Raw genomic sequence first — 26,214 nt, 5'->3', positions numbered from 1 at the left:
ATGCAATTAACCTCTCACTCAGCAAACATACTTTTAGCAGTATGCTTGGACACAACATATTATCTATGGACATGTGATTAGAGAAAACTTTACTTATATTCAAATAGCTGCCACTAAAGCATCAGTGATAAACAAGATTCTCTTCTTTAAAATTCCAAGTCAGCTATTCCAAGGTGATTCTCAACCTTCCTCATTTACATTTTTATCCACAGTTCCAAACTGAAGATTATGCTAGAAGATACTCTTATTTGGTAGATTTTGAATGTAATAATTTCATGCTGAATACACCTAAATCAAAAGTGACTCCAATTTTCAGAACAATGAAAACATTTCTCATTCCCTTCCAAAAATATAGAATCTAGACTGTTACCCACTTTCATTCATTCATTTTCACATACTCTCCAAGTATCTTCTATCAGTCAAAGGCTCATTACACATATAAAACATAAACATTTGTTTGCTTGCACATGAGTAAATTCAGATTATTCTGATATTCTTCAGGCTTCAAAAATCATTTTTAAGTATACATAAAATAGCAATGTTTCCCCAAACAGGGTTGCTTTAAAAAGAAATCTAAATAAGGCAACACAGGGCAAAGCTAATACTAAGTATGCTCCTGAAACCAAAGGCTATCATTCCATCAACAGCAAGAAAGCTATCAAAATAGAAAATAAAATCAGTCTGTTGCTGCCATGGGGTCTTCCTCAGGCTATGAAAAAATACTTCATGTCCAACCCTAATTTTTTCCATAGCTTGAGGTAACCCCCTGAGCTCAAACCTTCTAATCCAAGTTACTCAGAGTGTGTGTGTCCCTGTCCAAACAAGAGTTAATACCAGTGCTCTGTCATTTCAAAAGGGTCTTGACACAGGTACTAAGAGCAGAAGCTTGCATGTCTGGAAAATGCCCGGTTGCAATGAGATGAAAAAATACTGTAAAAAAAGGAAGAGAGAGAAAGGAAGACCCTACCTGACTCTTACCTTCGCAACATCCCTGTCAGAACCCTGGAGCTTTTCCCCAAGTTAGCATCTGTTTCCCGAAGCTAGGAGGAGAAAAGCAGCATTAACACAGAATAAAATGAAACTCAAGGCAATTAGATTATTTTTATTTTTTATTTATTTTTTTCTATTTCTTTTTTTTAATTTATTTTATTTTATTTAACTTTACTAGATTATTTTTAAAGTGCACTAGCAAGCAATGGTTTTCCTTCATGATGGAAAATCCAATTCATTGCTATTGCTAAGTCACTTCAGTCGTGTCCGACTCTGTGCAACCCCATAGACGGCAGCCTACCAGGCTCCCCCGTCCCTGGGATTCTCCAGGCAAGAACACTGGAGTAGGTTGCCATTTCCTTCTCCAATGCATGAAAGTGAAAAGTGAAAAGGAAGTCACTCAGTCATGTCCAACTCTTCGCGACCCCATGGACTGCAGCCCACCAGGCTCCTCCGTCCGTGGGATTCTCCAGTCAAGAGTACGGGAGTGGGGTGCCATTGCCTTCTCCGTCCAATTCATTAAAAAAAGGCTAAATACTTTAAAATACATTTTTGATGCCTACACAATCTCAAAAAAATTCTTGGATTTAGAAAATTACATGTAATAGATAACCCCAGGAGATTTAAACTGGATACTTGAACTGGATATAAAAGCAAATGTCTCACAGGCTAACAAAGTTTAATAGATATCTGGTCATAAATCAATATCTCCACCTTAAGAATGCACACAGTCCTAGAGAATAAAAACTGAAACAAAACGAGCTGAGGGAAGATGAGATTCATATGTTTACTTTCGCTCTGAAAGACCTGCTGACATACTCCAAAATCTCCATCAATGATCTTAGCTATGTGCTTAGATGCTCAGTCGTGTCCAACTCTTTGTGACTCTTTGGACTGTAGCCCTAGTCAGGCTCCTCTGCCCATGGGATTTTTCAGGCAAGAATACTGGAATGGGTTGCCATTTTCTCCCTCCAGGGGATCTTACTGACCTAGGAATTAAACCTGAGTCTCCTGTGTCTTCTGCATTGCAGGAAGATTCTTTACTAGCTGAGCCATCAGGGAAGCCTCTTCTTAGCTACAGCATTAAATAAAATACCTACCTGGGGGAATTCCCGCATGGAGGCATACAGTCAGTTTAATCTTTCTGCACCACACACTTCCCCGCCCCCTACCCCAGGCTCTACACCCTCCTTCACCCTCGCCATTTTCTACATGTGCTTGAAAGTGAAAGTGGCTCAGTGGTATCTGACTCTTTGTGACTCCATGGACCGAAGCCTGCTAAGCTCCTCTGTCCATGGAATTCTCCAGGCAAGAATACTGGAGTGGGCTGCCAGTCCCTTCTCCAGGGGATCTTTCATTAATGTAATTGCTATAGTCTATGCATCTGCCCAAGACCTTTTACATATTTTTTTGGCTTATGTTTTTTTTTATTGAATGTGTGAAAAGATTATCCCATTTCTACTTACCCTTTCACGTGCTCTCTGTATCTTTTCTCTGTCATGACTGAGGTTTTCCAACATCTCCTGGCCAATTTGTTCTATGGACAAGAAAATCTGAGTTAGGAAAGATGACTTTGGCTGTAAATGAAAAAAACCTTCTGAAGTACCAAAAGGATAACAGGTGCCGAATTTATTGAAAGCTCAGGATTAGTTATATAAAAAACCAGTGACAAAAACCTACTGTACAGCTCAGGGAACCCAGTCAGTGCTCTGTGGTGACCCAAATGGGAAGGAAATCCAAAAAAGAGAGGGTGTGTGTGTGTGTATATATATATATATATATATATATATATATATATATCTGTGGTGACCCAAATGGGAAGGAAATCCAAAAAAGAGAGGGGGTGTGTGTATATATATATATATATATATATATATATATATCTGATTCACTTTGCTGTACAGTAGAAACTAACACAACATTGTTAAGCAACTCCAATAAAATTAAACACACACACAAAATAAAGCTCAGTGAGTGGTTTCTGTAAAAACAAACAAAAAACAATGAACTATTATGACTCCAGCATCCTCCTAAAAACTAGGTCTTCCATAATCCACTTGAACTGCAATTTTATTCATCGGGAAAAAAAAATCTCTCCTATTTTTTTTTTCAGAAAATTGTTAAGAGTCAAATGAGATAACCAAAAATCTTTTGAAATTTATAGTGTACCATACAAATGTATGTAATTGTATAGTACATGAAAATCAATGCACTCAATACACTCCGTGCTGGGTATAGACGCTGGGATGTGACCAGTAACCAAGATCAAGCCCTTCAACTCATGAACTCCTGTGCTAATAGTGATGATTTAGCAGTTAAAGGACAAATGTTACATTAGAGTTCATATTTCACGGCACATCAAAAAAGGACTGCATATTCCTTTCATGATAGAAAGCTCAAACAATAAGAATTGCTTAAATACAATAATCTCAATTGTATTTTTGACACCTATACAAAACTGAAAATTCTTCACAGGTTACTACATTTCTAGTATATCTCCTCTCAGATTGATAATAGCTTTTTATTACTGACACCACACAATGTATCCTTAAGGTAAAATTGGATATATGGTCCCAGGGGAGGCATCATAAAAGTGGAAGATGACACCAAAAATGGAGAAGTAGGAAACAACTCGAGTTGCATTTTTCTTTTTTGCAAAATGATTATAATATTCAATTTTGTCATACTATTTGGTATTACTATTACATTGAATTTCTTTAATCAACATAATATAACAATTTTAATATACTTTTAACTTGAAAATCTCTAATATCTATGAACACCATCAATACTATAGTTCAGCAAAATACTATTTATATAATATTCTCTCATTCAAGAGGATGGTATTGGGACTTCCCTGGCCAACCAGTGGTAAAGAATCTGCACTGCCATTGTTTGGTCCCTGGTGAAGGAACCAAGATCCTGCATTCTGTGTGGTGTGGCAAAAAGAAAAGGGGGGGGTGTAATTTATGGTATATAATCTCAAACAAATATGAAATAATTTATTACTGTTGTGTCTCATCACTAGGATAATGTTTCCAGCAAAAATTCATGGAAGGAATAAAGCAATGTGAGGATACAATGAAAAATGGAGTATATGAAAGGTTTTGGGGTTTATTCCTGCTCTCAAAGCATATCCTGTGTGGCACTGGAGAAGGCAGCACTGGAATGCAGGTGACAGATCCATGTTTCTATCAGGTTCACTGCAGGAAAAACTCTTCTGAATGGATCTACAGTCTGCTACTGAAGGAATCAATGGAACAAGAGGTGAAGAACTCCAGTCTTTTGAGATGTTCAAGTCATTCCCTCAATCTCTTTGCCTCCTGGGAAATATGTCACTATCCAAAGTACTAACCGCATCTGACAAAAGATGAGATATTGGCAAAAGTGCACATGTTCTGGTCTTAACAGGCAAATACCATGCATTTGTTAGAAACAGAATTCTTTAATTTCTTACTTGCTAAATCAGTCAATCCTAAAGGAAATCAACCATGAATATTCATTGGAAGGACTGATGCTGAAGCTGAATCTCCAGTACTCTGGCAATACAATGGAAAAGGCCCTGATGTTGGGAAAGATTGAAGGCAAAAGGAGAAGGAGGTGGCAGAGAATAAGATGGTTAGATGGCATCACTGACTCAGTGGACATGAATCTGAGCAAAGTCCAGGAGACAGTGAAGGACAGGGGAGTCTGGTGTGCTGCAATTTGTGGGTGGCAAAGAGTCGGACACGACTTGGTGTCTGAACAGCAACAACCTTCCATTTGAATGACCTACTAAAGAAAATTCTAGGCCAAACATATTAGAAATGCTGACACTTATACAATGAAAAAAAAAGTTCAAGCAAAGTAAGTTATGCATACTTATCTGTTCTCCTACCTCAATCAAAATAAAACAACAAATTAAGAGGGAATTATTTTAAAAATAGACTCTGCTTGCACAAAATAGACATTGAGGGATTACTTCACTAAAAAAAATAACATTGTTGGATTTACTTTTCTTGAATAACTTTAAAAAAAAGCACTCACATAAAATATCAATAAGAAATACAAGAAAGACTATAAATCAATGCAGATGTGACGTACTGAGTCTAGAGCTTTCAGGTCTTTAAACTTTTGCAGTACAGTACCTTTAGAATGGGAACTGCAATACTGCCATTATTGAAATAATTTCAGAAATCATAAATTTTATGAGTACTGTTCTTATTGACTGTGAGGATGTTCTGGAGATTAAGAAACAATGGGAAGCATAAAAGAAAATAAAAACTGATGCTATCAATACATGCTGGAACTCTGCATGTCAGTATGAACATGATGAATGAATTCCTGGAGAGAAAAGTTTCTTCCTGCACTTCTTCTGTCCTTTTCACAAGGGGGTTGGGAATCACTGTGGGAGTATAGCATTCAAACTTATAAAGTGAGCTTTTGTTTTCAAAATTACCCAGAATGAATCATCATATCCTTGATCTATGGCCTTTTTCACTGGGTCACAAACTACAAAATAGGTTTTGGCTAACATTTCCTCTCTGTTTCAATACATTTTACAGGGGATGGGGGATAATATCATAGCTATTCAACACTCTGTTGCCCCATAAAGGAATGGAGAAGAACCAGAGAACTATAAATCTGGCAAAATATTTCCTGAAGGACTGGACTGGCATCACAAAAGGCAAGACTTATTTTGAGGAGCTTGTACCACTGAATCACTTCCCTTCATTTATAAAATAATAATGTCACCTGAACAATCATGACATGTGAATGAACTTAATTTTTAAAATGTATTGAATTTGTATTTTGGAGATGAAATATTTTCAATCAGAAGGCAGGACTGATGGAAGTTCACATCAAGTTATAATATAAACATGGAATATATATAATTACATTATTCAATATAATTCACCAAAAATGTTCTATTTGCTAAGTACAAAATATTAAAAAAAGATGTTAGCCATTATGCTATAAAGTATATAAAGCAGAAAATAATCATTCCTTTGTATACTTATATATAATTTCTTCTTACAAACTTTATTAAGGATATGGTTTCCAACAAAGCTTCCCTCATAGCTCAGTTGGTAAAGAATCCGCCTGCAACGCAGGAGACCCCAGTTCGACCCGTGGGTCGGGAAGATCCCCTGGAGAACGGATAGGCTACCCACTCCAGTATTCTAGGGCTTTTCTTGTGGCTCGGCTGGTAAAGAATCAGCCTGCAATGCAAGAGACCTGGGTTTGAGCCCTGGGTTGGGAAGATCCCCTGGAGAAGGGAAAGGCTGCCCACTCCAGTAATCTGGCCTAGAGAATTCCATGGATGGTATAGTCCATGGGGTCGCAAAGAGTCGGACATGACTGAGAGACTTTCACTTTCACTTTTACTTTCCAACAAAGAATTTAAAATTTGAAGACCGCTAGTTAAGTCTTCTTGGAAGAACTCAGAAGGTAAGATGATTTTCTGGCACTCAGAAACTTCATTAGTAATTTTAGCAACAGGTAAACGGCATTCACAACTATCCAGCTGTTCTTTGTATATGGGGACTTGTGGGGAGTGTGGAGTGAATAGAAAGACTTAAAAGAGCTATATATCAAAAAAATTTTTTTTTAATGTGGACCATTTTAATGTCTTTATTGAGTTTGTTACAACATTGCTTCTGTTTATGTTTGGTTTTTTGGCCATGAGGCATGTGGGATATTAGCTCTGTGACCAGGGATCGAACCGGCACCCTCTGCACTGGAAGGCGAAGTCTTAACCACTGGACCACCAAAGAAGTACCTAAAAGAGCTATTTTTGAAGCATGTGCTTTCTTATGTATATTGCAGAATGCCAACCTGACAGATGCAAAACACAAAGTAATATTTTCCTACCAATTTGGGGTACTGAATTTTGGACATGGCTCAAGAAATTCTAGCTACTGAGTTTAATAAAAGCAAAAACATATTGCTTTGGGAGAGCAAAGTAGCCAACATACAGCTTTCTTGGGAGGGAGCTGCTCAGAGTGACTGGATGAACCATCCTTTGGCATTTAGCATATCTGCCTGGACACTGACTCTGGCATCATGCCTGAATGGGTTATCCTCAGTATCGATGTTACTCAGACATGAAGAGTTTCTTGAATTCTTGATCCCTGGATAGGTGGGGATGTGGAAAAGGCAGGTCTTTTACCATCTTTCATTATTTCATAATTCAAGGCATATAAAGAACTGCTTCCAATTCAGATGTAGAAAGATAATAAATATTCACTCTCAGAGAAATAAGAAAAATCCAGACAAAATAATTATCACTCTTTCTGGGTGATATCTGGTATATACAAAGAAGCTGTGATCAATTCTAGAGAGAAAGAAGCATCTCATTTGTGAGCAAAGGGTTGTGGCAACATTCACACCTACAGTGAGTACCTGGTCTGGGTTCAGGCCTCCCTCTGGGAGGCTTTTCAGGAATAAAGGGAAATCAGTCAAACGTCCTGTGAAAAATGTAGGCTTGCAGAACAAAATGGGATCTGGAAGAGTTCTAAACACAAAAGCAAATTGCTTGGTTTGATAATTCTTGCCCAGTCTCCAAATCTTGCCATGAAAGAGGCAGTGGAGAAGCGGCTGGTTAGGAAAGCGAAACCTCTTATTCCCACATATTCTTGTGGTGCTTGCCCTCTGAGAGTCAAGTCCAAACGTGCTAGAAAGCATTAAGAAGACGGAGGACTGAATTTTCATAAGAAACAAACAAGAGGACAGTGGAACAATATCCCCAAGAGCTAGGGGGATACAAAGTCATCCTGGCACTCCATATCTAGTGAAAAGTATCCGAAACATAAAAGTAAAATAATGATAGTTTTACACATTGAAAAATGAGAGTATTATCGAGCAAAATTTAGTTACAAGAAATGTAAAGGAAATTCTTCAGGCTGAAGGGAGATGGTATTAGATGGAAATCTGCATCCACAAAATTTAGATACATGTAAAGCAAAATAATAACAACATATATAGAAGTAAAATATAAGAAAACCATAGCACAAAAGATGGAGAGGAAGTAAACAGAAGTATATGGTTGACAGTCTTTAAATTTTATGAGAAGTAGCAGAATATTTATTCAAGGTAGACTGTGATAAGTCAGGGATGAACGTTGCAATTCTAGAGCTTCTCTGTCCAATATGGTACTTGCTGGCCACATAGGGCTTTTAAATTAATTAAACTTATATAAAATTTAAAATTCAGTTTGTTGGTAGAACCAGTCACATTTCAAAGGCTCACTAACCACAAGTGGCTAATGCCACTGTATTACAGAATACAGAAATAACATCTTGGAAGGATCTCCAAATTCCCCTGTCTTTACGATCCACTCAAAAGAAATACAGATATACTTATCTGTAGTTTGATTTAGGTAAAACACTTCCCTTCTCTAGGCCTCAGTTTCCTTAAATGTCAAATGACAGTCTTGGAATAGATAATCTTTAGTGCCCCTTCTAGCTTTAAAATATTAGGACTCAATGACTAAAAAATCTTAATGCCTCTTTTTCTCTGTGGAGCATTTTAGCAAACTAGAGCGCAAGGGACAACTCAGACCCACAAAAGTATTCCACCCTTCTCCCCCCTCCCCCCAAGACAATGTTGAAAAAATAACAAATAATTCAAATTGAAATGATTTTAAGTGGTATCATATATTCAGAATGCCCAAGTCTACCACAGCACTGGTTCATGCAGTAGCCTACTTGGCCTCTGAGGACACCTGCATTTACTGTACTATAAAAAATTTACAAGCACTTTGATGATGATATTACTACAGAAATACTTAAATATTTATATAACCTGAAAGTAAACTTATGCATTCTTAGTAGCGAACATAGCAAAAGAATGTACAGGGCCCCAGGTTTCTTTCATTATTTTTTTTTCTTTCTTTATTTCAGCAATGATGACTTAACATTACTTACTTGGCAGATAAGTATGTATTCTATTTTGTTTTAGGATGATCAAATCTATCATTAAGCAATTTAAAAAATCATCAGCACTTCTTTCATCAAAGTCATAGCAGAACCTCCCCTTAGTTACCTGGTTTGCTGCAGATAATTAGCAAATGCTATTCCCAGAGCCCTCAGACATCAGTCAATGAAGCTGTGCCTCCAATAATGATGCTCTGGAATGAGCAGGTACTATGTAAATTGAGGTTGTTAAACAAAAGGAACCATGTTAATTACAGCTCCATTCAGAAATGAGAATGAATCTGTTCTATTCTATGAAATAAGACCAGAGCAGCAGGAAGGACATCCCATTTTCACAATTCAATAAAGAATGTTAAAGCCAGGAGATGAAGCATCAGAAAATCTGAATGGGTAAAACTGTCAAAACACATTCCAGAGGCTCACTTGGGGAATTTACCAAACATGTATTTACTTAACAGACAAGGGAGCCGGGGTCAGCCGAGTCCAGATCTCTGGGGTGAATGAATGGATCATTCTTAAAAAAAACAAAAAGGGCTGTAAACTATTGACAAGTGACTAGAAAGTAATTAGAAAGCCTTTCTGAAATCATTATGGGTAGAGTTAATCTCTCTCTATTCTTCTGTGAGCTATACACATTTCTATCACTGAATGTATAACATTCTATTGATAATTATCTGCTTATTCACAAGTCGCTATTGGGAGAACCGCGGGATCTATGTGGCTGGCAAACATGTTTTACTTTTGTGAAACACTGTTTTAAGCATTTCTGAACTGGTCTGCAACAAAAACAACAACACAATTTTTTTAAACAAGTGTATTTCATATAAAAAGTTGGACCTCGAGCTTCTTTTGAAATTTGGAATATAGAGCAATACCGAGTCCCCATTTCCACATAAGCACAGGCTCATCGTAAGAGCCAGGTCAAATGGAGGCTGCCACCTACCTTCCTGACCCTTTCCCCTCATTTATGTTCCTGCTTTGCTGCTATAGGATCTGCCGGTGATTCCTTATTTGTATGTTCTTCCTTCCCTGTGAGACTGTAAACTTCTTTTAGCGTTAGTTGCTCAGTTGTGTCCGGCTCTTTGTGATCCCATGGACTGTGGCCTACCAGGCTCCTCTATCCATGGAATTCTCCAGGCAAGAATACTGGAGTGGGTTGCCATGCCCTTCTCCAGGCTATCTTCCCAATTCAGGTATCGAACCTGGGTCTCCCACATTGAAGGTGGATTCTTTACTGTCTAAACCACCAGGAAGCCCAAACTTCTTTCAAGAGAAGTACCTCCCAGTGTACGCAGCATTTTAAGAGGCAAAGGATTACATATGCAGGTGCTCAGGAAATTTGTGTCCATAGGAACCACTGAGCTTGAAAACACAGTTGTCTTCTATAAATTTATCATAACAGGAGTCCAGAGTTTTAGAAGAAATTGAGCCTTGAGAGTAATTAATTGCACAGATGAGCCAACAAGGGTGAGGAGTTCGAGGGTGGAGATCATCCAGGTCCCACTGCTAATGACTGACAGAGCTGCGACCATGAACCAAGTTTCCGAACTCCTATGTCAGTGATCTTTGCAGTCAAAAAACTTTAATTAAATGAAAGTGTCTTCCAAATGCATTACAATGTGGATGATAAAGGACTTTAATACTTTAATATACATTTAAAATGTCAGTGCCCGAGAAAGGCCTTTGTAATTATTTGGGCAAGAGTGGGAAAAGAGACAGTCTCCACATTTCCTGGACATTGTTCCCATATAGCAATCCCAGCTGTTACAGAGGAATATGCTGCGGTCTCATAGTCTTTACTGGAATGGCTTTCTGTTGTTCACAAATTATGCAGAGTAAAAAATGTCCTGTAAGTGTTCTTTTTGTCAAACCTTTGACTTCAGTCTATTTTTGTTCTCAAAAAACAAGAGGCCAATTCTCTTGTAGAATGGTAAAATGCCCATCTTACTGACCCCTTTCCCCACTTGCCACAATGGCAAGGAAAGTTGTTATGCTTAACAAATGAATCAGGTGAGGTGGGAAATTTAATATATTTGAATTGATCGTTAATGCTGTGAAAAGCAAGTGATGAGGAGCTGACATTCCATCCTACCCCCACTCTCTTTGTCTCTCTCACATGCACACAAATGCATGTATGTGGTAAAACCTATTTTCCTGGCTTGAGACCCATGCACAGAGATTAATAGGATAACACTTTACTGAAGTGTTTTGGAATGGAAACAGGGACAGATAAAATCATAAAAATGCAACTGTCATAAATACAAGATAATACTAGAACAGTAGGATTATTTTCCTTGACATCCCTTTTCTTGATATTGTCTTTTTTCTTAGTCTTAACTCTCTTCTTGGTTTGAACTGAAGCTGGAAGAAAGGGAAGGCCTGAAGGATAGAATCACTTCTCTCCTTCTGATGCGGCCATGTGGCAATAGTGCATGTCCAGATATAAATACATGAGTAATAAGACTCGCATTGCTTGTAATCTTCAGGTTTAAGTACTAAAAATTACTGAAACCACACCAAGTTGAAAATATACCGTGGCTTCTTTCACTCAGCTTAATGTTTTCAGAGTTCATTCATGTTGTGGCAGGTGTAGTTCCTTTGTTGTTGTTGTTCAGTCGCTCAGTCATGTCTGACTCTCTGCGACCCCACGGACTGCAGCACGCCAGGCTTCCTTGTCCTTCAATATCTCCCAGAGTTTGCTCAAACTCATGTCCACTGAGTCAATGATGCCATCCAACCATCTCATCCTCTGTCATCCCCTTCTCCTCCTGCCCTCGATCTTTCCCAGCATCAGAGTCTTTTCCAATGAGTCGTCGGCTCTTCACATCAGGTGGTCAAAGTACTGGAGATTTATGGAGTAGAGTTCCTTCATGGAGTATTAAAAATATTTTTTAAATTTAATGTTCCATTATATGGATACACTACATTTTGTTTATCATTCATGCACTGATGGATATTTTGGTTTCTGCCCCTTGGCTATCATGATTAGTGCTTCTATGAACAACCATGTACAAATACTTATTTAAATATCTATTTAAATATCAGTTCTTTTGGGTATGTGCCTACGAGTGGAATTACTGGATCATATGGTAATTCTGTGTTTAACCTTTTGAGGAACTGCAAAACTCATTTTTCACAGTGGTTATCCATTTTACACTCCCACCAGCAATGCAGGAAGGTTCTCATTTCTCCTTGGCCACCTTGTTATTTTCCATTAAAAAAATTTATAGCCATCCTAGTAGGTGTGAGAAGGCAATGGCACCCCACTCCAGTACTCTTGCCTGGAAAATCCCATGGATGGAGGAGCCTAGTAGGCTGCAGTCCATAGGGTCGCTAAGAGTCGGACACGACTGAGTGACTTCACTTTCACTTTTCACTTTCATGCATTGGAGAAGGAAATGGCAACCCACTCCAGTGTTCTTGCCTGGAGAATCCCAGGGACGGGGGAGCCTGGTGGGCTGCCGTCTATGGGGTCGCACAGAGTCGGACACGACTAAAGCAACTTAGCAGCAGCAGCGGCATCTAATGACGTTGAGCACCTTTAATGACGTTGAGCACCTTTCATGTGTCTTCTGGTCATCTGTATGTCTTCTTCAGAGAAATGTCTATTTAAGTTTCTTATCCTTTTTAAAATTGGTTTGTCTTTTTATTGTTGAGTTGTGAGAGTTCTTTATATATTCTGGATGCTAGACCCTTATCAGGTATGTACTGTATAAATATGTTCTTTCATTTTGTGGGTTGTCTTCTCAGTCTCTTGATAGTGTATTTTGACAAACAAAAGTTTTTTAATGTTAATAAGTCCAATATATCTATTTTTTCTTTTGTTGTGTTTTTAAGTGTCACATTTAAAATTCCATCGCCAAATCCAGACTATGAAGATTTATCCTTATGCTTTCTTCTAAGAGTTTTATAGTTTTAGTTCTTACACATAGGTCTTTTTTTTTGGCTGTACCCCACAGCTTGCAGGATCTTAGTTTCCTAACTAGGGATGGAATCTGTGGTCGCTGTGGGGGAAGTGTGGACTTCTAACCACTGGACCACCAGGGAATTTCATATATAGGCCTTTGGCCCATTTTGATTTAATTTTTCTTTATGGTGTAAGGAAGGAATATTTTTGACTCACAGAAAACATTTAGAATTCCTATGGAAGGGGTTATCTTCTTATACATCTTATACATGTTAACAACAACAATCTAATTTATCCTCTTTCTCAAGAGCTTGACCAATGTTTTCACTAATTTATAAATTAAAATTTTATGTTTTATGCAGTATTTTTTCATATCTTGACCCTTCTGAGCACACTGAAAGCAGACATGTAGGTTTAAGTAGGAGAAGGAAGCATGGATATACCGAATACATGCAAAACAGAAAGTTACCGAGTCTGAAGAAACACAGGACAATGAGTATGAGCAGGGAATGCTGAATATTAATGCTGCTGAATTCGAGCATTAAGAAATACAAAACTTTGACTTAAAGGATGATCATCATTCAAGAAATATCAGGCAGCAAACCATGTTGAAAATTTAGAGGGGAAGATTAAGAAAGTGAAAAGAGGATCCTTAAAGGTGGCTTAGATATTAAAGACATGATAAAAACAAGCTAGTGAATATAACAGAAAAGACAGACTCACAGATATAAACTAGTGATTACCAGTGGGGAGAGGGAAGGGTGAGGGACAAGACAGAGTAGGGGATTAAGAGGTACAAAATAGATAAGTTACAAAGATATACTATACAACACAGGGAATATAGTGAATATTTTGTAATAATTATAAATGGAACATCACCTTTAAAAACTATGACTCACGATGTTTTACAACTTAAACTCATATGATTTTGTACATCAACCATATCCCAATACCTTTTTTTTTTAAAAGAAATAGTTTAGAAATAAAAATTCAGTGTGATAGAGTAAGTCAGTTTCTTTAATTTTTCAACAAAATGTCACTCTTGCTATTCATATATCTAGTCTGAGAGCAAAGTCAACAAATATATGCGATACTGGCTGCCACTCTTAATCCCAAACACCTGGCAGATGTCATCAATCTATCACATTGCCCTGAACATGCCTTGCGAGTAACCCTTTCCTTGCAATGCTCCAGGCAATTGCTGCAATTGATCAGGCTTGGCACAAGTGAGAAGACCTATCTGCTACCCGGGATCTACAGCAATGGGGTCTTTTTTCAACTGACAACACAAAACACCCACTCTTCAGCTTTCGGCCAGTGCTATCATTCTTGGATTTTCTGCCAACTCTTTCCTTCTAAAGTCCAAGGGAAACGACTGAAATGTGAAGGAGACAGTCAATGGCAAAGGCTCTCATCAGGTGGTGTGCTTCTTCGGTTCTGGACTAGACACATTCATGGCACTTTTAACAAACGGGGTTGTAGAGGCCTCATTCTAGGCTGACTAAACTAGAATTCCTGGGAGCGAGGTCTAGACATGTATGTTCTTAAAATTTTCTAGAAGTCACACTAAAAACTTTTTAGAAGTCATAAATAATTTTCTAGTTGGTCTCTTTGTTAAGACCTGGCTTTCATTCTTCAGCACTCTTTAGTACCATATGTCTGGCTCCAATACAGAACTTTACACCTTTAACGGTGGGACTTTGGTACTCATAAGATTTCTTTAAGAAATTACAATATAAAGAATATTTCTACACTGTTTCAGTCAAGCTAATTTTAAGAACAGGACTGATCACATTCCTTTGTCTTATTTAAAGACCACCACACACTTCCTCCCCTTCCTGACTAAAAAAAAAATTTTTGTGACAGTTCAGGAAATAATTCATTTTGTACTATTGAACAATGCAAGCTATGTAATTCAATGTGTTTTCTTCTTTGGCCTGAATCCTAGGAAGCTCTGGGTGAGTTTAATCCTTAGTTATTACAGCATTGCTTTAGGATTCCTTTACGCATCAACCCCCACCTCCACCCCTACCCAAATCTTCCTTTTACTTCCTGGTTTCTGGCTTCTGTCCTGGGTTAGGTTTTTCACTCTTGATACACTTACCTGACCTTTTACTGTAAAGTACTTTTTGTGGAAGTAGATGGGACATAGATCAATCACTGTTTTTTAGTCACTAAGTTGTGTCCGACTCTTTTGCAACCCCAGGGACTGCAGTCTCCCCAGACTTCTCTGTCCATGTGATTTTCCGGGGAAGAATACTGGAATGGGTTGCCATTTCCTTCTCCGGTGGATCTTCCCAACCCAGGGATCAAACCCATGTCTCCTGCTTGGCAGGTGGATTCTTTACCACTGAGCCACCTGGGAAGCCCAGATCAATCAGTTTGTTGTTCAGTTGTTCAGTTCTGTCTGACTCTTTGCAACCCCATGGACTGCAGCAGGCCAGGCTCCCTGTCCTTCACTATCTCCCAGAGTTTGCTAAAACTCATGTCCATTGAGTCAGTGACACCATCCAAGCATTTCATCCTCTGTCGCCCCCTTCTCCTCCTGCCTTCAACCTTTCTAGCATCAATATCTTTTTCAATAAGTCGGCTCTTCGCGTCAAGTGGCTAAAGCGTTCGAGTTTCAACTTCAGCATCAGTCCTTCCAACGAATATTCAGGGTTGATTTCCTTTAGGATTGACTGGTCTGATCTCCTTGTTGTCCGAGGGACTCTCAAGAGTCTTCTTCAGCACCACAGTTTGAAAATATCAATTCTTTGGCGCTCAGCATTGTTTATTGTCCAACTCTCACATCCATACATCCAAACATGACTACTGGAAAAACCACAGATTTGACTATATGGATCTTTGTCAGCAAAGTCATTCTCTGCTTTTTAATATGCTATCTAGGTTGGCCACAGCTTTTCTTCCAAAGAGCAAGCATCTTTAATTTCATGGCTGCTGTCATCATCCACAGTAATCTTGGATCAATCAATAAACAAAAATAATTCAGATTGTTAAATACAGATTCCTGGGCCCCACAACCAGAGTTTCTAATTCAGCAGGTCTGGGCTGGGGCCCAAGAAGTTGCATTTCCAACAAGTTCCTGAATGATGCTGATGTTGCTGGTTCCTGAGGACTACGCTTTGAGAACCACTCTTCTGGAGTAGGAATGGGCAAACTAGGACCCTGGAGCCAATACAGCCCGCCTGTGGCTTGTTTCTGTAAATAAAGTTTAACTGAAACATACACAAACACACACAAATTGTATACCAGAGTAGTCTATAGAGAACTCTAAAAGCTAAGGGGGAGAATTTATACTGTATCATGAAGCAGACAAAAAGATGGAGACAGTTTATTCCCGAATAAAGCAGAGGGCTCTGCATTTTAGACACTGACATTTTGAGAGGTAGAAATTAATGAAACTCAAACAAGGGAGTTAGTGAACAGGTGGAGAAAAGCATAACAAAAAAGGATGGATAGTTTCATTGTATATTCTAGCAGAGTTTTAAGCTGATGTGACCTTAGTATTTTTTTTAACTTGAGATGTACAGGTGACAAAAGATCCAAACTGAGCCCAAATTATTGTTTTCCTAAAAAAAATAAATAAATAAAAGGTACGAAGGAGCTAAAGATTTTCTAATATTTATGCTGCTCTTCTGACACTAAAGAAAAGGCTAAATAATATGGATTTTGATAATCTAGCTCATCAGATGTCAAGTGCTGGTCAATGTCAGGTGAAGGACAGTAAAGAATTATTCAATTTTGCAAACTGAAATATCAGTCTGATCTTAGAAGGATAGCAGATAATCAAATGTGCACTTAGAGACTTCTTTTAGTAAAACTCATAAATATAGTTTACTACTGTTTGCCTTTCTTAGCAAGCACTATGACATCGGGAGTCTCTAAAATACAGAATAAAACAAAGCAACTATTGTTTCCAATACAACAGAGAATTTACTAGACTTCATCGGCAAGGCTGTATATTAAACTTATTAGCATAATTCTAAGAAGAATTTTTAATTACATCTCAATAGGCTCCAATATGGAGAAGGCAATGGCACCCCACTCCAGTATTGTTGCCTGGAAAATCCCATGGACGGAGGAGCCTGGTAGGCTGCAGTCCATGGGGTCGCTAAGAGTCACGACTGAGCGACTTCACTTTCACTTTCCACTTTCATGCATTGGAGAAGGAAATGGCAATCCACTCCAGTGTTCTTGCCTGGAGAATCCAAGGGACCGGGGAGCCTGGTAGGCTGCAGTCCATGGGGTCGCCCAGAGTCGGACACGACTGAAGCGACTTAGCAGCAGCAGCAGTAGCAGCAGGCTCCAATAGGGAACCACTAAAATTGAGTCTTTTACCAAACTTCTGTGTAGAGTATTAACAAGTTGAGATGGGACTTCTTTTGAGGGAAAAGGCATGTATGTAGGCTTAAACCCCTAGCCATTAAAAAAAAAAATGACTTCATTCATTTAATATATACCCAACAAAAGTTTATTGCTTACAGGCTGTGTATAAAATACTGAAATGAATGTTTCCCTCCAGGAAAGGTTTCTTTTTTACTTTGGGCCATTATTTATTGACTGCTTCATTGTATGCCAGCTACTGTGCTAAGCACTTGACAGATAACTGCACTTTATCTTCAAACGAAGCAGACTATTACTAACCCTTCCTAAAGATAATGTGAGGCTCAGAAAGGTTAGGTAATTTGCCCACAGTTGGCTAGTATTCAAAACCCACATCTGATTGATCCCCAAGCCAATAGTTATGGCCACTGGCATATACTGTGCTTTCACCAGTCCATAAATGGCCAAAATCATAGGCATTCTGGGCAAGCAATTTGGAGCAACACTTTGGATAAACACATAACAAAAAAGGAAGCTGCTTTTATGAATTTTCCAATGTCATAAATCAAATACAAGGATGAAGGTATAAGGCAAACTTTAAAAAATTAGAAAATGACTTCTTCCACTTGAAAGAAAAGCAAGATGAGTCTTCTAGGGTCCAAGAGCCTCACATTCTGGGGTCTATTTCCCAGCCATCTGGCCTGTTTGTCCGACTCTTTCTTCTACCCTCAATCCTAGAGTTCCCAGTTCCTCTCCAGGATTTCGGGCATTTTGTTTTTTGTGAGACATGCAGGGACTGCACACGTGCTGAGACAGCGCTCACTGTCGATGTAAGGACCACTCGTTTCTGAGAACTGAACTAGCTCTCTGGTTTGTTTTCACCATCCATCTGTCTAAAATGCCTTGTATCTTTACGGTGTTTCTTATAGGGGTGGCAGATTTTGATTTCATGGAGGACTTGTCTATTCTGAAGTTCAGGCGTCTTTCTAAGTAAACCTTGGCTTGACCACACTACCAATTCCCTTCATATCATCTTTTTTTAAAAAAACTTATTTTAACATTTTCTTGGCCATGCCTCACAGCATGCGGGCTCCTAGTTTCCTGACCAGGGATCAAACCCATGCCCCCTGCATTGGAAGCACAGAGTCTTAACCACTGGACTGCAGGGCAAGTTCCTTCATATCATTTATAATTCACAGAACTGGTGGGGTTCTTTCTCACCTGAAGCAAAGAAATTCCCGTCACTATAGAATTCTCGATGTTCTACTACATTCCACTGTAAACATCCTATTAGGAGACATGGAATTTCTAAAGGCTCAGTAATCAGAGAACTGTGCTCTTTTCCCATTCCTGGCTGAGGCCAGTGTTCTAAGGAAGCTTCCAGAAATATTCAAAGTAATAGCTCAATTGCTAACAATTTGCATTCGATAAGAGTAGGAATGGATACAGTGGGCTTTCCCAACTTTCTATTTCAACCCTTCCTTCCTCGGAGGGACCATCGTTGGACTTGGGAAGTCCAAAGTCTATTCATTTTTTCCCCCTTGATATAACAAAAGCGTACTCTCAAACAATTGGAAAAATTACTGTTACTAAATTATTATTTTAAAAGGGACATCAGTTTCATCAAAGAGGGACTGGGATCATCAACTATGAGAGTGGTTATTCCAATAAAAAAGGATGATGCCAAGATCTTTTCTACCCAATTCAGACATTGAGATACTATAAGCTATTCTGTCATCATTATAATCTGATCTAAAAAACATGCAATAGACCACTTATGCATAAAAGAAACTCTGAGGACAGGGTTGGTCCCTGATGTTGACTTCTCAGAGCCAAGGAAGCTATAGCTTCCCAACTACAACTGAACACCACCGATCAGCTGGCTTTGAATGTTGCTCCAGCCACAGAGCAGTACTGAAAATTATGTTCCATGTGAAGAAGAAAAACAATCACCTTTTCAAATTACAGAAAAGATTTACAAAGTAAAGACCAGGAAAAAGACTTATGTACCCTATCACAGCAATCAGTCATATGAACAAATGTTTATAGCTGTGTTGAATCAACACAGACAAGATGTGAAAAGGATCATAAGAAAGCATGCAAAACATCTTCTAAAAGAGAATGTTTTGTGATCTGCATCCTCCCCTCCATGTCCAGCATGTTGCAGAGCCCGCAGTAGGTACTTAATAAATATTACACATGCAATATGATGTAGTGTAATGGGCCATGCTTCAAATTATAGATATCAACTCAGTTTTGGGGACTGGTATACCTTGAGAACCCAGATGATGCCAACACATAATGAAACTTCTTTTTTCACACAAACAGAAAGCTCGGGAAGCTGGTGAACAGCTCTGCAACCTAGAAACTAGCTGTGCAGAGCACTCTTTGAATACGAATTAGCAGTGGGTAATGGCAGCATATTTATGAGGTCTCTTGCCGGGTCCTTTCCTCCTGTGAGTGCTGTATAATTCATTGCGTGCGCCCTGACCCCAGCGCGCTCCTGTTCTGACAAATCATACTTGATTAAGACAAATCTTTATTAGTTAGCTAGTCAACTTCCCCATTTATCACTGGCAAATCCCATTCTCCTCTTTAGGTGCAGGAAAAGTGACTGAAACCTTAACAAAAACACATACCCAAACATCTAAATACAAAAAAAAGATGTGTTATACACAGCAAGTAATACCAGAAGGCTCAGAGTTTTGAGAAATGATTAAACAAATTATTTAATAGGTATACATTATACCCACTGACGAACTCAAACCCACTACACATCTCACCCAGACTGAGGAATGGTTCATTAGGAATTTTTAATCTACTCCTTAACTCCTGTTTGAAAACAAAATGTCATATTTAAAAACTGTATTACTAAGTTGGAGGTTCAAAATACTGAAGAAAAAAAAAAAGATTGCTGAGTAGAGAGAATGTTTAAGGTTCTTACCAAAAGAATAACAACAACAGATCTTCTAAAACATGAAACAGAATAAGGCAGAATGAATTAAAAATTATCCTTGATTCTTTAGTACCTTGGAAAATGTATCTTTTTTTGGTCTGCAGTATTTTCATGAACTGCAATGTTGTACCTTAAAGATGATTTAATGTATTTATAGTGGGTGGTATTCATTGTAGAGTCTGATGCACTGAGCCTGGCACCAGAACTGTTCTCAGAAACCTGAAGATGAGGTCATCAGTAACAGAGAGGCATGCCGAGTCCAGGGCTTGTCACTGACTAGAATAAATAGCATCTTCGGACAATTTGGGGCTTCACTGGTGGCTCAGACGGTAAAGCGTCTGCCTGCAATGCGGAAGACCCAGGTTCGTTTCCTGGGTCGGGGAGATCCCCTGGAGAAGGAAATGGCAATCCACTCCAGCACTCTTGCCTGGAAAATCCCATGGACGGAGGAGCCTGATAGGCTACAGTCCATGGGGTCGCAAAGAGTTGGACACGACTAGTGACTTCACTTTCACTTTCTGACAATTTAAAAGAATTATCTACTTTCATGGAGGTAGAAGTTGCCACAAACCATTAGCTCTCTTTCCTAGTGAGAGTGAGAGAGAGATACTAAATTAGAATGAGAGGAAAACATGGTTTGAGCTGATTTTCATTTCTCACATTTTTACTCTTAAACCTTGATTCCAATGGTGGAGGAAAATCTTTCTACTTTTTTCATAAGAAGCTAGGACATCAATCTGGTGTATAATTGATAAGTAATTTCTACATAGATTATATCATGGTTCCTTTAAAAACAAAGCAGAGACAATGTGTAATATAGGAATTCTGTGACAAAAAGTTTATGTAAGATCCTAAACGTTCTGCACTAATGATAAATAAATCTGTACAGAATGTATTGGGGGGGAATCCACTTTTCTCTTGACTTTAATGAGATGCCAGTTAACACTACATAGTACACATATCATATTTTACTTTATTGATGTCCTTGAGTGTTAAATGGAAAGTAACATTCAAAAACATTTTGCACGTTGAGGCTGTCTTGTATTTCCCAAAAACTCCCCTTTAGAAAATGTGGATACATCTTGAGAAATAAGGTCAGAGCTTGGTACGAGAGACTTCAAAAGAACACCTAGTGCAGTGGGAAATAGTGTGTTGATGATTTTATAAGCAGACTGACTCTGATTATATCTATGGATTCAGAAGGGATCACACCTAAACAATTCCTCCCCGTGCTACAGGTCTTTCATCATGATCTCAAAGCACTGAACGAATATTCCAAAAGTGAAAATTGCCATCGTCCCTTTGGAGAACCTTTATTTCAGTTGGGGGTGGGATGGAGAGTGAAGTAGTTTACAATAGGCCCACAGAAGTAAAGGAAAAGTTTTGTAGTCATTTTTACTTGTTCATGGATTTTTCTACGCTTTTTTTTTTTTCTTGAAAATCCTGATGAAAATCAACTTTCTCAGAACAATTTGCCCGTGAAGACAAATCTTACATCAGAGGTAAAATCAGAATTCAATTCAATAAACATTGTGCAGAGCCAATTATATGGCAGGCACCGTAAGAACACAAAGAATAAAGCATGTTCCCAACACATAGCATCTCATACTGAAATGGGGCAGAATGATGTGAAAATCACCACCGCTACAACAAAGTGTAACACACTGTACAGGTTCTAAATAGAGAAATGTGCCAAATGAGTTGGACCAACGAGCATACAAACATGATACTCTCCACCGACCTGTTCATCATCCTGGCAGGTCTCCAAGAGTTCACAAGCCACAACTTCCACCCCAGACCTCTGGTCCCCAGCTTGATCATCTGCCACACAGTAAGGTGGATACCTTTTGACATGCTTTAAAAACACTGAGTGACCACTGACAACCTAAGTGTAACAGACACTCTACCGTGCAACTCACATCTCTTTTCAAATCTTAGAAGATAAATCTGAAGATCTATGGAAACACGATGCTAATTTTATTCATTGTAGCTTTGGAATGGGCATAATGCTAACCCGAAACTAACTGTAAAGAATAAATATTTGAAACAGTGGGATGATGAGTCATCAGATAATCTACAAAAAAGGTTTTATTTCTAGCAGTATTTGCAGGTAAAAATGATGAAAATTACCTGGTCCAGCTACTCCTTAATGTATTTATGGTAGGTGATATTATAAAGGTGTTATCATCCAGTGGCACATAAATCAGATTGGATGATTAGAAGATAGAATTCTCTCCTGTCTAACCACTCCCCATATGTGGCCTCAGGTAACCAAGGGGCCATCTATTGCATTTTGGTGTTGTTTCTTTCCTTACATAACATCTAGCACGTAATAGATCTTTAATAGTAATACTTCCTGGATGGATGGATGGATGGTTGTATAAATGAATAGTGGGAATATCCAGAGGGGGAAAAACAAGAATGTAAAGAAAAGTAAAAGGGAAGAACATGAAAAACAAGAAAGGCTAAAAGGTAAAAGTGATACAGAGACTTATTAAGAGAGTTAGACACTGACAGGAAAAGAGCCTGATGCTGGGAAAGACTGAAGGCAGGAGGAGAAGGAGGCGACAGAGGATGAGACGGTGGGATAGCATCACCGACTCAGTGGACATGAGTTTGAACAAACTCCCAGAGACGGTGAAAGACAGGGAAGCCTGGCGAGCTGTAGTCTGAGGGGTTGCAGAGTCGGTGGCGACTGAACAACAACAGCGACCCTGATTGGTGGAACTCTAGAGTCAGCAGAGATGTGGAAGTTATTTATTCCACTCAGGGGTTGGATTAGATCATCTAGAGAAAAGCAATTTTTCTAAAGGGTGTATCACGAAGAGCATGGGTGAGAATCCAGACTTCTTAACTCTTCATTTCATATGCGATGTAACACTAATACACAAGCAGAAAGTTCAAGACCATGAAAATCAGTGAAGACTCCTTCTTATTAGAGTCAATGAATGGCCCTAGGGCACGGCTCCTTAAAATAGCCTTATCACTCCTGCAATCATGGGTGAAATGCTAGGGAGGCAGATTTCCACCAAGGAGAATCCCACACAGCACTGGTCTAACCCATCATTTCAGTGATATTGTCTGAGACTAGTCAGAAATACCAAATATATACCCATTTATACTTTATAATGAGTAACTAGGTCCAAACAGTGGGCAAAGGGGGGAGAGGATTTCACTTTTCCCTTATAGTTGACTTTTTTAGACCTTATTTAATTTGGGGAAAATAATTCAAATAGGTTACATACTCAGCTATTGTAAACTGATCACTCATTCTTCCAACAAATAGTTACTAAGTGCTTACTATATGTGCCAGGCATGGGAATAAAAATCCAAATATGGCATGAGATGATCATAATGAACTATTAGGCAAATAAAGGTTCTTTGAGAGTGGAAGTTAGGAACATTTAATACTACAAAATTCACTTGATGCACAGTTTGAGGTTACTTCCTCATCCACACATTTTAATGGACTACTTTCACATGATGAGGACTTGCAAACACATTCCTAGAAGGCAAAATAAATATCAAGTAATCTTATTGCTTTGTTGCTGTGTTTAACTACTACAGAGAGGAAACTCGTCCCCACCCCAGTATAATTTTGCCATTGTGTGTAAGGTTGGTAAGTCGGTATAATCAGATATTCTAATTGCAAACATTTGATGGAGAAACCCAATTCTACAGCAAATTTTCAGAATGTGTTAAAATTGATGTCAATGTCTCAGTAATTTCACAGTTTAAAAAACAGTTAGAAATGTAATGACTACACTACACTTGATTAAAGCATTTACAGCTCTAATCAAAAACTGACAGCAAGATCAAAGATGTTAACTTAAATCTCTCTTCTAATTATGTTTAAAATGCCACACCTCAGGCCTGTCTCTCCTCTTCTTTTTCAAACCAAATTCTGCTTAAGAAAGATCTAACACTTCTTAACAGTTCATTATCCAATAAAACTATTCAAAGCTTAAAAGCAATCTACACAATTAGTCAGGACCTCAGGGAGTCCACCGGTAGTCTTTATTACAGGACTTCATATTAAAACACCTTAATTATATTTGTCAAATGGATTTCATTAAAACCCATCGTCACTTTAATTTTCATATTTTGACAGTGCTGGCATAGGCATTATTACCACCTGCCAGGCTAGGAACTACAACGAAATTGTCAAATTCCTTCAAATCCTAAGCAGTTTCTTTTGTACCTGACTGATCGTTTTCCCTGGATGGGTAATCTATTACAATTAGGAGAATTAAAATACCCTGACTTAAATTCTACTCTGAATATCTATATTTCTTGCAGGTGCAGGAAAAACCAAGTACATCCACGCTGGGTTGCCAGGTGCACTGTGCAGAGAGGGTGATGCACACGCTTTGCAGTGTATCTGAATAGCAAAGCCGAGACATCAAACAGAATGCACGATGATTCAATCACATCACAACCATCAGGACTTGAAAGCCAGGACTTTTTTCTTTTTTTTACCTCCTATTCATTATGCTGCCATATTTTATAAAATATACGGTGTTTCTGGTCATTCACTTGAGATTCAATTGTATTTTCATTTGCCACTGCGATTTAGATTATTGAAATAGCAAATGGAAAAATATATATATGCATGCCTTTCTTTCCAGCTATGCAATGTTCAATGTCAACAGCGATGCGATGTTTATAGCACTTTCCTAATTCAGTTAGTTACGCAACTTCGGGAAAATGGATGCATGTACACTAATAAGCAAAGCATTTTGGTCTGTTTTTCTCTTGACTTTCTAAGTCTTTGGTAGCATATGCAATAGAGAGACAGAATTCCTCTATGATCCTCCCTTTAGATTGTAGCATATAAAATTCTATTTTCCAAGTGTCTAAGATGGAATAGGAATAGCAAAAAAGGATAGGCGTGTTTTTTTTTTTTTTTTTCCTTTTTTAACTTAACAGGCTCATAAGATATAACAAAGGAGAGCGGTTTCTGGCCTATGTCTAACACACTTCAGGGCTTTGTATGATGGTCTCAGGAGTAATAATCACCTTGCTTTATGAATACTTTAAATCACAGTAAATGGTCTTGGATTATTTTGAGTAAAGCCGAACTTTAAAGATTTACTTACAAAAATCATACGACATTAAAAAAATTATAAATGATCACTGACTTATATGTCTCAAAATGCAATATAACTAAATAGAAAACATGCTTGGAGAATTATACACAGGGAAAATGCACTTAAATGCAGTTCCCACGTCACTACTGCCTAGAAGCCTTTCATGATCAACTCTGCTGGCAATGTCTTCCCCTCCTCTGGACTTGGATCAATTCATTATCTGAACCACAATGATGGCATGTATCTGAAGGCTGGAGTTTTTGGTCTTCTCTCTATGCCCAGAGTCTGGTAGAGTGCCTGACATGGTGCTCACAGTGTATGCCCACTAAGAATAACTGACTATATTCATGCCCATCTCTCCTACCAGATTGCAGGCAACTCCCCTATGGCAGGGAATAAGTCTTACATATTATTCACTTCTCCTCCATACAGTGCCTCATGAATGGCAGTCATTTGGCATATCTATCTCTATGTCTACATATATCTATCTATGTCTATAGATATCTATGTCTGTATCTATCTATTTATGTCTATCTATCTCTATGTCTGTCTATCTATCCATCTATGTCTATATCTACATAGTTATACAATGACAGAGATAAGTATACAGATAGTATGTTTATGAGTGTGTGTGTATGAGCCAATATTTGGAATTATGTTGAATACCAAATTTATAAAAAAGCTCCAAGATTCCTATGTCAAAAAATACAAGAAGCATCAACTCCTTATAAGTTTTTATTAAATGTTACTATAATCTTGAACCATGAATCCTTCACATTTGTTCCTCTCTCCCTTGTTGACCTTCAGTAACTACTTGGACGTGAATTTGAGCAAACTCTGTGGGAAGAGGAGCCTGGCAGCCTACAGTTCATGGGGTTGCAAAGAGTCGGACATGACTTAGTGACTGAACAACAACAATTCTGCGTGGGAGGCAGATAACTGATGGAACTGATGAAGTAGAGAGGCAAGAGGAACACAACTTAGACATTTTGCAGGGGGAATCAGAATTCTTTTCCCAAAAGCTCCTCA

General features: G+C 38.4%; 1 protein-coding gene across 13 annotated transcripts in view; it reads right to left on the bottom strand.

Annotated features, from left to right (window-relative positions):
- VTI1A (vesicle transport through interaction with t-SNAREs 1A) overlaps positions 1-26,214 on the bottom strand; it is a 383,913-nt gene that overhangs the window by 161,893 nt on the left and 195,806 nt on the right. For 11 of the 13 annotated variants that reach the window (XM_044935242.2, XM_025274367.3, XM_006043956.4 and 8 more), the window contains 2 exons: positions 2,457-2,527; positions 979-1,040 (listed from right to left, as the gene is read on the bottom strand). In XM_044935242.2, the coding sequence (XP_044791177.2) occupies positions 979-1,040; positions 2,457-2,527 (133 nt within the window). Of the gene's footprint in view, positions 1-967; positions 1,041-2,456; positions 2,528-26,214 lie in introns of all 13 variants that reach the window. The other 2 variants (XM_006043958.3, XM_025274371.2) reach the window with 1 other exon arrangement.

Source organism: Bubalus bubalis, chromosome 23 (genome assembly GCF_019923935.1).
Source record: "Bubalus bubalis isolate 160015118507 breed Murrah chromosome 23, NDDB_SH_1, whole genome shotgun sequence".
NCBI classification, from domain to species: Eukaryota; Metazoa; Chordata; class Mammalia; order Artiodactyla; family Bovidae; genus Bubalus; species Bubalus bubalis.
Note: the sequence above shows the minus strand (reverse complement) of the source record. Positions and strands in the feature narration are given on the sequence as shown.